The sequence below is a fragment of the Podarcis vaucheri genome (assembly GCF_965113315.1).
Source record: "Podarcis vaucheri genome assembly, chromosome: 1".
Taxonomy (NCBI): Eukaryota; Metazoa; Chordata; class Lepidosauria; order Squamata; family Lacertidae; genus Podarcis; species Podarcis vaucheri.
The window spans coordinates 23,302,732-23,319,213 of record NC_138759.1 but is presented as its reverse complement, the minus strand read 5'-3'; the positions used below and the strand labels follow the sequence as shown (position 1 = coordinate 23,319,213).

Below are 16,482 nucleotides of genomic sequence, written 5' to 3'. Positions count from 1 at the left end.
AATGGCAGAGCAGCAAACCTGGAATTTGCTTCATGACAGCTTAATTCATCTGAATTTATGTTGTCCTAACAAGAGACTCTGAATTGCAATATAAGGTAAATCAAAGAGAGCGTTGACATTCTGGCTGCTTTTCAGAGAAGAAACACAGCTAAATTCAACAATCTGGACACTTCTCACCATAGTCCAGTATGGCTTGTATAAAATAGGCTTTGATTTATTAGACAATCTATTTCCTTTCTGTCTGAGTTATTTAGTATCCCTTGCTAGACTTCAGTTTGTTTTTCTTTTCAGCTGTTTACAGGCTCAGAATTTAGCTTTCAGAAAGTTTGGCTAGACAGAACTTAACGCATCACCCCAAATTACCAGAATGGGGTCCTTTTCTATATAAATGTATCTAGAATATTTGCATAAATGTTTTTGTGTTATCCTTTCTTATTTCAACACCAGAACTGGTCTGATTTTATACAAAGAAACCCCCCCAAGGGGTTAGCATGTAAAAGCTGCAGTGTTTCTTTTGTGACAGAACTCATTGGTGTGAAGCGCCGCCACCACTTTTTTCTGCTTTTTGTGGCAGCCATTTTGTGCTGGCACCTTCAGCACTTTTATCAACATATGAGTACCAGCAACTTATTTCTTGCCAAGAAAAGAAGAAAACACTGAACAGCTGCTGTGCAGTAATACTGCAGTGGAACAAAGGGAACGCGTTTCCTAAGTTTTGAATTACATCCTATAACATCCAAGCATTAATTAAAAAAACAACAACAACTAGCATTTTAAAACACCAGGGGCCCAGGAATACCTGAGCAAATAGGTGAGTTTTTAGCCATCCGCTGAACACCAAAATAGTTGGTGCCTCCAAAGGGAAATTATTATACAAAGCGGGTGACACTGCAGATAAAATCCTACTCCTAGTAGTTAAGAAATGCCTTTACCTTCCCACCGCAGTGGTACCTATTTATCTACCTGCACTGGCGTGCTTTCGAATTGCTAGGCTGGCAGGAGCTGGGACAGAGCAATGGGAGTTCACCCCGTCGCGGGGATTCGACCTTCTGATCAGCAAGCCCAAGAGGCTCAGTGGTTTAGACCACAGCGCCACCCGCGTCCCATGCATTCTGAATATAGTACTACAGTGGTACCTCGCAAGACGAACGCCTCGCAAGACGGAAAACCCGCTAGACGAAAGGGTTTTCCGTTTTGGAGGCGCTTCGCAAGACGAATTTCCCTATGGGCTTGCTTCGCAAGACGACAGCCCATAGGGAAATATCCGGGACAGCGGGGAAGCGCAGCGCGTCTTCCCCACTGTCCTCGGACCTCCTCCGAAGCCGGGCGGTGGGGCGGGAACGCCTCCTCCCGCTGCCGCCGGGCTTCGGAACGATGCTCCGAAGCCGGGCGGCGGGGCGGGAACACCTTCTGAAGGCGGGCGGGGGGCGAAAGTCTTTGTCCCCCCTGCCTGCCTTCCCAGGGGCTTTTAAATCGCCCCGGACAGCGGAGAAGTCCTCCGCTGTCCCAGGGCGATTTTAAAATGCCGCCCGCCAGCATTTTAAGATCGCCCGGACAGCGGAGAAGTCCTCCGCTGTCCCGGGGTTTTTTAAAATGCTGGGGGTGGGAAGAAAAGCCCTTGTCCCCCCCCCCCAGCCTTCAGAAGAGGTCCGGGGACAGACTGTCCCCGGACCTGGTCTGAAGGCGGTTTCCCTAGGAACACATTAATTGATTTTCAATGCATTCCTATGGGAAACCGTGCATCGCAAGACGAAAAACTCGCAAGACGAAGAGACTTGCGGAACGAATTAATTTCGTCTTGCGAGGCACCACTGTACGTGATAGTTCTGAACATGTTTAAGGTATTGTTATTCACTTAAAAAGGTGTAATCAGCTTGGAATCGGAGTATCTCAGAGAAAGCCTCACACCAACTCCCCCACTCCCACCTGATCGTCAAAGGGGGCACTTCTGGTTGTTTGATGTCTTGTGGAAATCCCTTTCCGTGCACTCTGGTTTCTGTCACGGTGTCCTGCTGCGCCAGAAGCGGTTTAGTCATGCTGGCCACATAACCCGGAAAGCTGTCTGTGGACAAATGCCAGCTCACTCAGCCTGAAAGCAAGATGAGTGCCTCAACCCCACAGTCACCTCTCACTGGACTTAACCGCCCAGGGTTCCTTTACCTATATTCAGAAGGCATCTGGGAGAAATTACATTTAAAATGTCACCCACAAAATGTCAACAGAGAACTGACCACCCCAATGCACTAGGTCCCCCCGAGTCTTCAAACATGCCTACGATCAGGCAGAGGTTCTTCCCATTATCTGTTCCCTGGTACTTCTAACTGGAGATGAGAGAAATTGAATCTGGTCTGTGATCTGTCACAGAGCTATGGCCCCTTCACATGTGTAGACCTACTCCCAAGACAAAAGTAGTTTGTTTGTTTGTTTGTTTGTTTGTTTTTTTACCCTAGGAATTGTTTATTCATGTGCAAATATATTCAGCTTTAAATGACTAGAAAATTCTTAAGTTTATTTATCAGTTGCGTTTTAATCAGGTGAGAGCCCCAAGCCATGGCTCTGCTGAAAGCTTGTTTCGGAATGAAAAAGAGAGATCAGCTCTCCCCTCCCTGCTGCTCCCAATCCTATGTAATAGGATGCATTTATTCCCAGGCAGTTATTTTGTCATTGTTGAAAGAACATCCTGTCCCCAGCACCTGTTTCTTCAGTCTCCATGAATAATGAATTTGCTGCAAATGTGTTTGTCTGCTGGTCAACACTGCTTACTATTTTCTTTAATGTACCAAAGTAGTTTTAGAAGGAGATGATCTTTCTTTCTTGCTCTGCTTCACAAGGATAAGCACTTTCCATACGGAAAAATGGGAGGGATACCCTCCCCCCTCCACCGCCAACTAGTAGGCGAGAAAAAGCCATCCTTTTCAGCCAATACCCACTGAACAAGGAACTTGCCTTCCGCTTACATTCCCAAAAAATCGAAGGCTCAAATGTTTGTTTCTGTCTCCCCCGCAACATGGCTGTGCTTATTCCACTGAATGTGCAAAGCTGCCAAGGCTTTTTTTGATGGGCAAGTCTTTTCAAGTGGAGTACCTCTGAATGTGACAGACTTTAAAACAACACCACCACCACCACCACTCCACACCTCTGGCTTTTTAGCTATCTGATCAAGTATGTGGTACAAGATCATCTGATTCAGCCATCTGGGTTTCTTCCTGTTCAAAGGAAGAAGGAGGAGGAGGAGGAGGAGGAGGAGGAGAAGGAGAAGGTGGTCTAGATTTGGGCCACTTATCACAACTGGTTTTCAACTTAACCCCAGGAGATGTGAAGCAGGACAGGAATAGTAGATCATCCTTTTGATAATGGATGGGCAACTGTTAGTCCTCCAAAAGTTGTTCAGACAATAATTTCTATCATCGTCAGTGCCATGCTAGCCGGGGTTCATGAGAGCTGCAGTCTATCATCTGGAGGGCCACGATCCCTATTCTTGAGGGGAAAGTGAGTAAAGAGGATTTGCCTTTGCTATTTTGGAAAAGGCTCGAGCTATTTGTTACTCGGTAGGTCAGAACCTGCTGCAAACCACCATAATTGATTTTTCTTCTTCCCCAAAATGGCACTTAATTATGAATCGCAATGGAGTGCTTTGAAAACCCAGCTCATATGCTTTTGGCTTCCTGCAAGATCAAAACGAGGAGGACTGAAAATGGTTGGAAATGGCTCAGATAGTGAAAATTGGTTTCAATCAAAGCCTGCCGCTATGAAAGTGTGTGCACTTAGTGACAGCGGGAAAGTATGTCTTCACCTTTTTCTTTTACCTTGGGAAGGAGCTAAGAAATGAAATGCATGCAGTTCTAAGAAGCCTACACATCTACTAAAAGGCATCCCTGTAATATAACAAAATTGACCATTTAAGAAATCTGAACCTTTCTCAAGATCACAGCCTTACTTCAGCGCCTATTTTCCCTTTCTCCTCTACTGTATTTTTTCTGGATCACAAGAAACAAGAGGGGGAAGAAGGAGAAAGGGGTAAAAATAAAGAGGCATACATTTACTGAAAACAACTGCCTTGACACTATCTAGTCAGCCATCTTTTAGAGTTGTGCCTATGGAAACTTTTGGAGTTGGAAAATAAATCAGAATAAGTAGCAAATCTAAAAACAAACCAGCTTTGTTTTGGAAACAAACATGACCTTTCTTGGTCACTCAAGCCAGTAAAGACTTAGTCCCATAAAAAGTTGAGAGCATTCTCAGTTTAGAAACGTTATGAAATCAGGTTACCTGCAGCGTTGCAAACCCTGCAATCCCAGAATGTTACAGGGCTGCAAAAGTCAAGTTTTCCCTTGCAGGAAATACAGTTACAGGTAGTAAGAGGTTAAAAAAACAAAAACCAAACCCAAATATAATAGCATTTTCCAAACTGAGTTTGCAGGATCAACATGGAGTAGCTACTTCAGACAAAGTATTCTGTAGGGGTGCTATTTTACTGCTTTCTCTTTGGACCCCTTCATAGAAAGAGGGAGCCATGCAATCAAGGGACAACAGGGCTGTGCTGTTGGCCCTGACATCCATGCCTACAAGTATAGACAATCACACACATCCAGCTCCCAGGGAAGCCTACACATGCAGGATTTCCCTCTGCAGATGTCTATGCCTAACATGTGGGTGTTAGGGGTGTGGCCAGGAGATGTGGCAAAACCCCGAGGATTGAGCCACTAGTGCAACTCAGCAATAGGGCGCACCACTTTGCCGACAGAAACCCCCTCACCCCCTAACTTCATCTGGGGAGAAGGATATCTGATAGAGCCCTTTACTAGCTCTGCTACCTGCTTAAGACCTTGCAGATCTGCTTGCAGTCTCAGTCAAGTGTACTTGGGCTAGATGATGTAGTATAATTGGTACCCTATTCCGAAACATATGCCAAGATCCAACTGGAAATATGAAGTGCTCCACATGCATACCCGAGAGCCTTTTAGGAGCCCATTACACTGCTGCTGCTGACAACCACCACCACCCCGGATAAAATCCTGAACGTTGGGGAAACCTCCAAGGCTGCATTTGGAATTCAATATAGTTCAGAGAGCTTGCAGCCAGATGGGGAAACTGAGTAAGGGATTCTGCTTTGTCAAAGGGTCAGGATCTCTTCGGATCACAGGCACACTTGGCTGTTAGTTCCATTATTTTGGAGAAACTGTTCCAGCAGCTTTTATTCAGGTGAACCAGCCCTAGTTATCAGAAATAAAAGGAGGCTTTAGAACAGTCAAGAAACCCGATGAGAGAAAGAGAGAGAAAGAACAGCAGTTATCAAAAATGAAGCAGTCGTAGAGCCTAACTTAACCAGATCCACACAAATAACAACAACAACAACAATAATAATATTTATACTTTGCCCATCAGGCTGGGTTGCCCCAGACACAAATTCAATAATGTGCTGATCTTTGCTGAAGGAAAGGCATTGCAATTAATTTAGAAAGAGAAGTAGCTAGATATTTCTCAGTCAGCCGTGAAATATTATTATTAAAAAAATGTTGCTCTTATCGTGCTTTCCTGAATCACTCGAATGATGAGTGGGTAAGGGAAGCATGCAAGAGAGAACAAGAGGTCAATTTAGGAGGCAATAATTCTTTAATCTGTTTTCCCTTTGCATCACGAAGCAGCTCTTTCTTTCTTAGATGTAGCCCCAAAATGTAGCTTTAGATTTAATCAACAGGGTGAAAATAGCTACAGGTAGAACGCGGCACTCTGGGTAATTCCATTTATCTTGTACTTGCTTTTCATGACACAATCCTAGCACAGGAGTGCTAGTTATTGATAGCCCACAGCAGTGACAGGATTATCTAAGAAAATACTCAATTCATAACTGTGATAAAGCAAGCAATCCTTCTTTGGATAACAGGGCACAACTTAACGCAGCCCTCACAATCCTCTTGTGTCTACAGTGCAATAAATAAAACAGAAACAGCTGGCACTTCACTGTAACTAAATGTCTGAACAAGAGCAATTGTTTTAAGACTGTGTTCCAGAGAACTCTGAAGGTCCACGGAACTTCAATGGCTTTTTTAAATAAGAAGGAGGGAAACAAAAGCAGGCCTCCATTGCAAATATTTTAAAAGTTAGTCCCTTGTTGCAAGTTAGTTGTGGGTGTGAAAAAACTGGGGTGTATTAATTTAATATCTGTTTGGTAGAAGGTCATTTTGTTTTTCAAGAGATGTCAGGCAAGAATCCTAAGTTGTACCCGATACTATTATGTAAAAGAACTGAGTAATACCCCTGGAGTTACGAGGGTTTAGCTCTTTAATCAGGCAGCACAATTCTTTAGATCGTGTTTTGGCAGGAGGAAAAGAATTCTTGTGGCAGCATGTCCCTAAAGTAGCAGCATTCCAAAGCTTAAGTATAATCTCCCACTTGATCAATTTTGGCCGTACAGTGGACTGAACCCTACCACACTTTCGTAAGATCATTATACAAGAAATGTTTACCATAAAGGGTATTTTTCCTCCTTTTTTTTTTTTTTTTTGCTGTTAACAATTTTTTTAAGAGGAAGAGGTGAGATCATGAGTGGTCAGTCACCTCAAGGAGCAGATACTGAGGGGCAGCAAGCAGACAGAGCTGTGTGTGTCAGAAGACTGGCACCCCCCTAAGCTACCCTGCTGCCCTCAGATTCAGCTGTTAGTCTGGTTGGCTTTTGTAAATGTAATGGAGGGAGACGCCATCTTGTCCTTTGCCTCAGGCAGCAAAGTGTCTTGGACTGGCCCTGGTGGCCATACTTGGCCAACGTTCGCTATAATGCAACACACACATTTTCAATTTAAGTAATCTTATATATCATCTTTTTTCAGGGCCAAAGGAGCTGTCAGAGAAGTTCACAGTTAAAACAATAAAAAGCAACTATTTAAATCAAAAGATATAATATATTTAAACCACCCAATATAACGTAGATCAGGGGTGGCCAACTCCCAAGCGACAGCGATCTACTCACAGAGTAAAAAACTGGCAGTGATCTACCCCCTTTTGGGGGGTTCAGGTCAAAGTTGTTGAGTTTTAGGAAGTCACATTCTTTGGAGGTGCAGGGCTAAAATGTTCAGCTTTTTTTAGGGGAGCCAAACTTGTTGAGCTTCTTTGAGGGGAACCAGTGATCTACCAGTGATCTGCCCAGACATCCAGTGATCTACCGGCAGATCACGACCTACCAGTTGGACGTGCCTGACATAGATAAAAACAGCAAGAGTTAAAACACTGTAGACCAACAGCCCCATTCAGTTAAAAGCAGTTTGTAATTTATGGTCTGTCTGAACAGAACCAGAGAGGGAGTCACATGTATATTCCATGAAAGGGACCTGTCTCTTGGGCTTATCAACCACATGGAACTTACTGGCAGGCTAGATCCTGCTTCATCAGACACATTATAAATGGGCTTTGGCCCATGAAAGCTTATGGCACAATACACATGTTAGTCTTTAAGATACTACAACACGCTGGCCTACTTCCATTAAAAAGAACCTTTCAGGAGGATTGCAATCTGTTAATCTTTAGAATAAAATCTACTTACAAATTCATTTTGTAAGCACAGTCAACCTTGAACAGATTTTCAGGTAAACACAGATCATAAAACCTTCCTTTAGTAGAGATACTGGAACAGAATCCTGCCTGCCTGCAAGCTGCACACTTTCTTACAGTACCTTTATGAAAATACCTTAATATGTATTCAATTTCCTGCCCCAAAGGCATGCACTTTATTTAGGAAGTTCAATAAGCTCATTTGCATAGCTAGCAACACAGCCTCATTGAAGAGCAAAGATAAAATTAGTGTAATGGGACAAGATGACATACTTCAAAGAAAACTGCTACTGCACTGAGCACGAAAAAGCTCCTATTCCTAAATCAGCTACATGTACAAGACAAAAAATGAAAATGAAATGAAATATGTCAACTCAAGCAGCACTAACCTCAGCAGATTCATCACTTTATGCTTCATTCACCTCTAACCAATCATTCAACCCTTTCTAATAACTCTCGTCTTAAGAAAAACATACATAGTAATTCAAACAATTAACACCACCAGCATACTTGAAAAATGGCCACTGTAAAGATCCCCTCCACACTTCTGTAGCCAAACAGGTAAACTTCATCCCATTTTGCAAAACCATGCAATAAATATGCAGGTAGCAGCTCAAAATCATGGAACAGCAATTCATCTATTAAAATGTGAAATGCTTTCCATAAAAAAATTTAAAAAGTGTAAAGGGTGACACACTCTGAGCATTCGTGTGTGTAAATATCTATCTATAAAATTTGAGAATAGCCCCTTAAAGATACAATATTTTCCAGCACTGAAGGTTCAATGAGCAACCCCACAAAGCTAGATAAGATGCTTCTGCAATATTACTCAAGGTCCTAATTATTTGCTACCGAAATCTTTTCATCTGCCCCAAATAAGAAGAGCCTGCTGTTCTCATAATGGCCACCCAGTGGCCCGTTGCGTTCACTTTGTAACTGAGCAATCTGATTGGCAGAGATGTACTGTTGTCATCCTTCTACCCGGTGCTATTTTTCTAGAAAAAGAGGTTCCGGAACTCACCATGAACACCTCCCTTGCTCTCTAAGAATAGCAATGGCGCCCACCTGAGAGGTGTCGGAACTGAGTTCTGGTGAGTTCCAGTAGACAAAAAGCCCTACTTCTACCCTTCCTCCTCAGACTTGCTCTGCATGGTTTACTTCAGGATAGAGGTCTCTGGTGCTATTTCATGCCAAATGTGGTAGTAACAGGAGCTTTCTGGGGCTTCTTCAGGGCAAAGGCCTATACGCAGGTGCAACACCTGTATTAAGATAGCTAGTATAAGGGTTGGAGCTGTGTAGGAAACAGATAGAATAAAGCAAATAATATAGCACCTTTTCTTTTTTTTACTGGTGAAAGGCAAAGACAATCATTGTCTTAAGTTGTAAATAGACAAAACAAAAGTTCAATGTGGCTTGATAGATCCAGATATGAATGATGAGTAGTTAGATTTGTCAGTATTGAACTTAGCCATCAATGAATGAAGACTACCTTTCCAACCAGGTATCAATCCCAGCCCCCTCCTCCACACTCAAATAACCAGTGAAAAATGCTAGCGACTTACCTTGCATGTAGGTCTCTATTTGCCTAATAAGCTCATAAGACTTCGATCTGTCCAGCAGGGTCCTGATAGCAGGAAGGGGGTCCAAAATTATGGTTTCAGGGTGAGCATCAATATACTCCTATGGGAATGAAGAAATATGGCACAAAATGTTACATATGAAGGTAAATGATTTGCTGGAATCTAGATGCATGATGGGAATAAGAGTGCCACAACAGAGGACACTAAAAGCTCAGCTTACCAGACACTGACAATTCCTGAATTTCATATTTCACACGAATTCATCTTGCTGTTCTGAAAACAGCAATTGTTCAGGTAAGAGAAGCTATGACTGCCGGCTACAAACCAAAATTGGAGGGGCGAGGTCTATAGCATCTCTTGCTTTGTGTATTTAAAAATATACATTAGGTGTAAAAAATATTTTTCCTTGAAACGTTGGCCGAACTGTCCCATGTACTGAACACCAACAGATCAGAGTGATCAGAAATACAAACACGCAAACCACATATGGCCATTATCAAGGGGCATTCAAGGCACCGTAATGACCCATTGCCTTGTGGGGTCTGGCTGAAGACTCAAATGAGGGTGGGGTGCAGCCTACATACTTGGAAGAAGAACCGCCAGTATTTTATGAAGGGCACTCCTGGCCAGAGGATACAGTGGAACAGACTCCCCCAGGAGGTGATGGACTCTCCTTCATTGGAGGTTTTAAAGCAGAGGTTGGTCGGTCATTTGTCATGGATGTTTTGGATTTCTCAATTCCATTGAGAAAAACGGAGGAACACGCCTCGGAAGCCGTTCAACTTCTGAGGCACGTTCGAAAACGGAAGCATTCACTTCTGGGTTTTCGGCATTTGGGTTCTGAATCGTTCGGCTTCCAAGATGCTCAAAAACTGAAGTTGCAAAGTGCTTGAGCAGCCTATCAACAGATAAATCAATCAATAAATTAATCAATAAATTTGCAGCGAAGAAGAAGAAGAAGCCTATCAATGGCTAATAGATTTCACAGAAGTGTCTGGCTGGTCACTGTGGGAAGCAAGAATGTGGACTAGATGGGATTTTGGTTTGACCCAGCATAGCTCTTCTTAAGTCAACGTCATCTGTACAGCTGAATAGAATTGCTATGGCCCTTAAGAGATTACTGTTGGCATGGGTTTAGAAGGCTCATCCAAATTGTGAGGGACCACACCACATCTGCTAAAATCAGTCTGATGTCTGAGCTTAAAGGCATACAGCGAGTCCTGCTAAGCCCACACTTCAGCGATGGATGCCTGTGGGCCTTTGGATGTTGCTGCACTCAAACCCCCATAAGCTGTAGCTAAAACAACCAATGACAAGGGAGGGTGAGAGTACAGCCACATCTTCTCCATCCCTGTTCTACCTGAAGCTTTATAGGATACAGGAAGTGTGGCTAATCTTAGGCTCAACAGGGTTTCCAGTATATTAAAAAGGTAAAGGTACCCCTGCCCGTACGGGCCAGTCGTGTCCGACTCTAGGGTTGTGCGCCCAGCTCACTTAAGAGGCCGGGGGTCAACGCTGTCTGGAGACACTTCCGGGTCACATGGCCAGCGTGATGAAGCTGCTCTGGCGAGCCAGCACCAGCGCAGCACACAGAAACGCCGTTTACCTTCCCACTGTAAAGTGGTACCTATTTATCTACTTGCACTTAAGGGTGCTTTCGAACTGCTAGGTGGGCAGGAGCTGGGACCAAAGATGGGAGCTCACCCCGCCACGGGGATTCGAACCGCCGACCATGCGATCGGCAAGCCCTAGGCACTGAGGTTTTACCCACAGCGCCACCCGCGTCCCTCCAGTATATTACATCCTACGATAATGATTAATCCAGAACCACAGTGTTCAGCAAAGTCACAACCCACACTAAGAAAGAAAAAAGGAAATACACTTATTTTCCTGTGTATACTAGGGAAACAAAAATAAAGTCTACGAAAATGCTTAGAAACACTCGATTCCACTGCGCAGACAACTACGCATCCCAATCATCTCTCATTGATTAAGGTGTCAGACTAATGGTCTCTTGATCTCGAAATTAAGCCAGTCCTCTCCGATGATCCTAAAACTTCAACTTTCTCACTTGTTCTGCCTGCCTTAACCAACATTTTCACCACTTCATCTGCCTGTTTTATCAAACATACCAATCATATTACATGCACCTCCGTATAAAACTTATGAAAGGGCTGCGTTCTTGGGTTAAGATCAGCCTGACCCAGATGCTGTAGGTGTGTCCCTCTGCCTTTATCTTCTACACACAAGCCAAACCAAAAGAAACACAGACCTAGATTGCCCTTTGTTTGGATTTCAATACCGTTGTTTAGTAAGACATATGAGTGAGCCTATCGGCACACCAAAAAACAACAAAGAATTCTTCATTGCCATTCTAAGAGAAAGAGGGAGGTGCTCATGGTGATTTCCAGCACCTCTTTTTCTAGAAACAATACCCATAAAGGCTTTCCCACAGGGTCTCCTCCTCTTCCTGCAATCCAGCTTGAAAGAAGCATTCTATTGTAGCGTATCAAATAGGATGCTATGTGAACTTAGTTGTGGTGTGTCCATGGGTGGCTTGTGGGTGTGTGGTACCCACAACAATTTTCCCAGTTTGCAAGCAACCCCTCATAAGATATTCTATTTGTCTTTTGTTTAAACTCCTTTAAAAACACATATTATTGGTATTGATTGGTCATTTAATCAAAGTATTTTTAAAAAAAATAAAAAAGAACTTTTCAAGAATTATTATTTGTGACGCACTGGCCCTGGGCACAAAACCAGCTATCCGTGTGAATCTTGTCTGAATTATTTTTGCATTTAATTTTTTTGCTGAGATATCAAAGAGCCACAAAACAACCCATGGTAACTAGACTTTACAGAAGCACAGCCTGAGACGTAATGACGGCGTCTTGCGATTTTCCGAAAGGTTGCTTGGTCTTAATTTAAGCCCTAGCTTTCCTTTACTACCCATAAAGGGCCGATAAAAAACTCTCCATCTCCAGAGTAACCCCCTAATTGCCTAAGTGGAGGAGTTCTAACAAGAGCAAGTACTCCAACAGGAACTGAAGTCTGGAAAACAGACTTAATTCATCAAATCCCTAGATGGGGCTCATTCCACAGAAACGCAAGGAGAGAGGAAAACCAACTGCTCCTGGCAAAAGGAGTAGGTGAGAGTCAAACAAAAGGACGACACTCTCAGCATCACCCCTCCTTCCAAATCCCAAAATAGTAGGCTTAAAATGTTCAGTTGTAAACAAACCAACTTCTAGATGTACACTAAAGCTAATGAAACTACCTTTTCAACAGGATGAAAGATAATTTCAAGAAACTAGCTAGGCAGACACTAGCTTTTAGCCTTTGATTCCTTACGGACAATGACCTACCACAGAGATAATTCCAAAGAATGTTGTACAATTCTAGTTTCAGCTATTAAAAAAATACAGCAAAGGACCTGTTGTGCTACTAGGAACAAGCTTTCTTTAACCTTCTTTTTACATTTGGGGAGAAAGGAGCTAGATATACAGCCATCTTGGGATTCTGGCAATTTTGCTATAAATGAGGAGCTGTGTGACCATGTCACTGAGAGAAATATGTAGCTTTTCTTTTTTTAAATTAAAAAAGCAGCAAGGAAATGCCCCTTTGAGCAACAGCAAAATAAAATGGCTATATTAAGGCATTACTTATTTTTAGCTTGACCTTGAATTCCTCCAACTCTATATTTCTCCTTCACTTAGGCCTACAGAGTAAAGGCTGGTTCAGAATACGCACCACCTTATGCAGCTAGCTAAATGCTACATCTCTTGGGAGAGTGGCTCAAGTTATTTTCGCATGGGGAATGAAGATTATATAGAGCAACGGTAATCCTACTGCGAATGGGAGTTCACTTATGGGCTGGCTAGCACAAACAGAGGGCATTTCTGCTCATTTTAGAGCAAAGGCTACAGCACTCTGCAAACCTGAGACATCTCATTTGGTGAAAAATGTTAAAATGAGTGCCCGTTTCTGACCTGTAGTGAAATAAAAATATAGGCATGGATTTAACGACGAACTCCACTCATGGGATGCTGCTGCCGGAAGAAAGGGCGATGGTGTATATTTATTCCAGTCCCTCCTTTCTCTTGAACATCCTTTGAAAAGCTGCTTCAGAGAACTGGGATGCTCTCTGGAAAGATGTAGGAAATAGTCCAAGGAGGAAGGGGGGAATGGCAAAAGTACCCCCTCCCTCCCCACAGTGGAAGCCTCTGCTGGGCCTCGGTCCCTTCCACAAACAGAGGGAGCCCTTCTGTGAGTGGCAAGGACTCTGGATTGTCTCTTGAAAACAGCATAAAATGGACTTGATTCTATGGTGCCACTGTTCCCAAGCTTTTTACTTAGCGAGCCTTACCAGCACCATTTTTTTCTCTCTCTCTCTTTCAGAAACTAGTTGCTGTTCCTGTGTCTATTTCCCCATTCCTGTCCTGCACTGTTTTCATTAACCATGCACTGCTTTCTGGTGCCAAGGCCAAAGGCTAATGGGAGTGTCTGTTTAGAGAATCAGTTACCGGAGGGTGGCATACTCCAAATTCATGTCCTGTCAACTTTCGATTTAGTTATACTTTAAAGGGGTGAATGATTGTACGCTGAAGGGAAAAAAAGGAAATCGATCACACTTGGCCTAGCATAGGCACTTCCTTGATTGCTCACCCAAGGTTGAAAGGGAAGCTGAATCCAAGTCATACACTAAATCAACTGAAATCAGTGGGCATGGCTAGCCTGAGCTTACTGATTTTAAAGTGTTTATTCTGAGTATGACTTAGTTGCACACCACTGTTTTTTAAAAAATGTATTCAGGGAACCCTTTCCGTGACCACTTTTCTGCCAAGGACCCCCTTGCATGTTGGAGAAAATTATGGGGAACACACTCAATTGGGGGGGGGGAGAGGTGCTAAGCTATGGGTAGGCAAACTAAGGCCCGGGGGCCGGATCCGGCCCAATCACCTTCTAAATCCGGCCTGCGGACGGTCTGGGAATCAGCATGTTTTTACATGAGTAAAATGTGTCCTTTTATTTAAAATGCATCTCTGGGTTATTTGGGGGGCATAGGAATTCGTTCTCCCCCCCCCAAAAAAAAAAATATAGTCCAGCCCCCCACAAGGTCTGAGGGACAGTGGACTGGCCCCCTGCTAAAAAGGTTTGCTGACTCCTGTGCTAAGCAATCCAAATGGGCCTCACAATTTTCTCTGACCTGCAAAGACTGTTATTGCCTTGAGAGATGGGGGTGGTCATAAAGATTTAAATACAGTGGTACCTCCGGTTACGAACTGAATTCGTCCCAGAGGTCCATTCTTAACCCGAAACCGTTCTTAACCTGAGGTGCACTTTCACTAATGGTGCCCCCCTTGCCGTCCCGCGACTTCCGCTCACATCCCGGAGAAAAGTTCGCTACCAGGAGACCTACTTCCGGGTTAGCGGGGCTCATAACCCGAAGCGTTCGTAAGGAGGACAGTACGTAACATGAGGTTCCACTGTACTGTATTTATCTTTAGGTTATTTTTGCCTCTGTTCTTGACATGTGGAAGTTTTACACACACACACACACACACACACACACACACACACACCACCAGGCATTTGTATTCCTTTGCTGATAGAAGTTATTCCCGTAAAATCTTATAATCCATTTGCTGCAAGAGAAAACAATATATATTTGTGCTATAACAACATTCCCCAGCAGCAGCAGCAGCAGCAGCAATACAGCTAAAATCTTGTGCAAAATTAAAGGAGACATTCCATCGGCTCCACGCATCTATCCATTTGTGAAAAAGCAGCCATCTGGCTTACATCAGCAGGTGGGCCGTAAGAAACTCAAGGTGAGTTCAGGCCTTCCCTGAGCAGTAGGCTCAAAGACTTTGAATTAAAAACACCAGATTGTTTTGTTTTAGATTTGCAAATAGAATTTTGTTATTTTAAGGACTGGGCTTCTTTTGTGGGCTTTCTTCGCGCAAACTAAGAGAAAGGCAGAATTAATACAAAACCCATTGCTCCTTTACCTATGGTCAGAGGAGCGAATGCAGCATTTTATAATACTGTGCTATCCAGTTGCATGACAGCTTACACAGCAACATTAGCAGAAGACATGTTCCACAGGACTTACAACCTCAATGTACAATTTTTTTTGGGGGGGGGGAGAGTGAGAGAGGGTGATTGAGAAAGAGAGAGGAGAAACTAACAAGCAAATGCAGTTGCCCACACTCAGGTGTGTGGGTGTGGGTGCAGACTAAGCCGCTAAAACTTAAAAACTTCATTGAAAAGGTGGCAGAGCCAAACGGCAACAGTCTGCAGGTGTTCTGGAGGAGCAGTCCAGGCAAAAACGACAGGAAGGAGTGGCCGTGTCAATACAAAACCATTTGTCTTGCTTACTGCCCTTCAATGGAAATGCCCACTTGAGACAAGTGCTTTCACGCAGCACAAATGCAACATGGGTTGTTCCTAGGCAGCAGAAAGCCTGTGCACGATCAAAGTCCTAAGTTCATTATGCACCAGCCTAACAATAGGTATGCAATTTGTTCTTGCCCTCTGATAGACAGCAGGAGCTCACACGCACCACATGTGAGACAGCTCATGGCGCTGGACAGCACACAATAGGAATTAGTCACTTTTTAAGCCTTATAACAAGGACACAGTGCACACACCAGGCTACATGTTGCACAAAACTCCAGATTGCCCAGTGTGTAACTCCTCCCCAAGCTGTAATCAACTTGCCTTTGTGTTTTTAAATGTTTTTTTATTTTATTTTTAAGTGTACTGTTTTTCTGCTTTGTTGTTTGCTGTCCTGGAGTCCTTTGGGAGGAAGGGCAAAGGAAATATAACAACAACAACAACAACAACAACAACAACAACAACAACAACAACAACATACTCCACTCTGCCATCTTGCAAAGTCTTCTTAAATAGAAGGGGGGAGATCTAATTTTCTGCAAACCAGTAAATAAATTGTACAAAATCTTCAGTGCCCACAGCAACGTGTTTTCTGAGAGCGAGTTGCAAAGATGGGAGAGAAAGGGAAACAGAAATCGGCTATAATAAAAATATCAGATGACTGAACTTTAAAAAAATGTTTTTCTCCCTTCTTTCCCTCTCTTTGACTGCAATAGGAAATGTGCTTCTTCAAAAGAAGCATCAGCAAAGCTGGCCTTAGGGATCAGTGCCATTGGGCAATTGCCAAATGCCCAGCATCTTGGAGGGCCTATTGCCACTGCTTCCACAAGACATTTTGTACCATGAGAAGCGTGCTAAGTGCAGTTTCCTGGTGTGTTGCCCCAGTCTCAAAAAGGGAGGTGTGATGTGGAAGCAAAGGGCCTGGGTGCAGGTGCCCGAAGGTCACGCATATCCCAGG

General features: G+C 43.5%; 1 protein-coding gene across 1 annotated transcript in view; it reads right to left on the bottom strand.

The window, feature by feature from the left end:
* The window catches only part of ITPK1 (inositol-tetrakisphosphate 1-kinase), a 136,311-nt gene that overhangs the window by 30,731 nt on the left and 89,098 nt on the right, over window positions 1–16,482 (bottom strand). Inside the window, exon 4 of the mRNA XM_082233928.1 lies at window positions 9,108–9,225. Within this exon, the coding sequence (XP_082090054.1) occupies window positions 9,108–9,225 (118 nt within the window). The remainder of the gene's footprint in view (window positions 1–9,107; window positions 9,226–16,482) is intronic.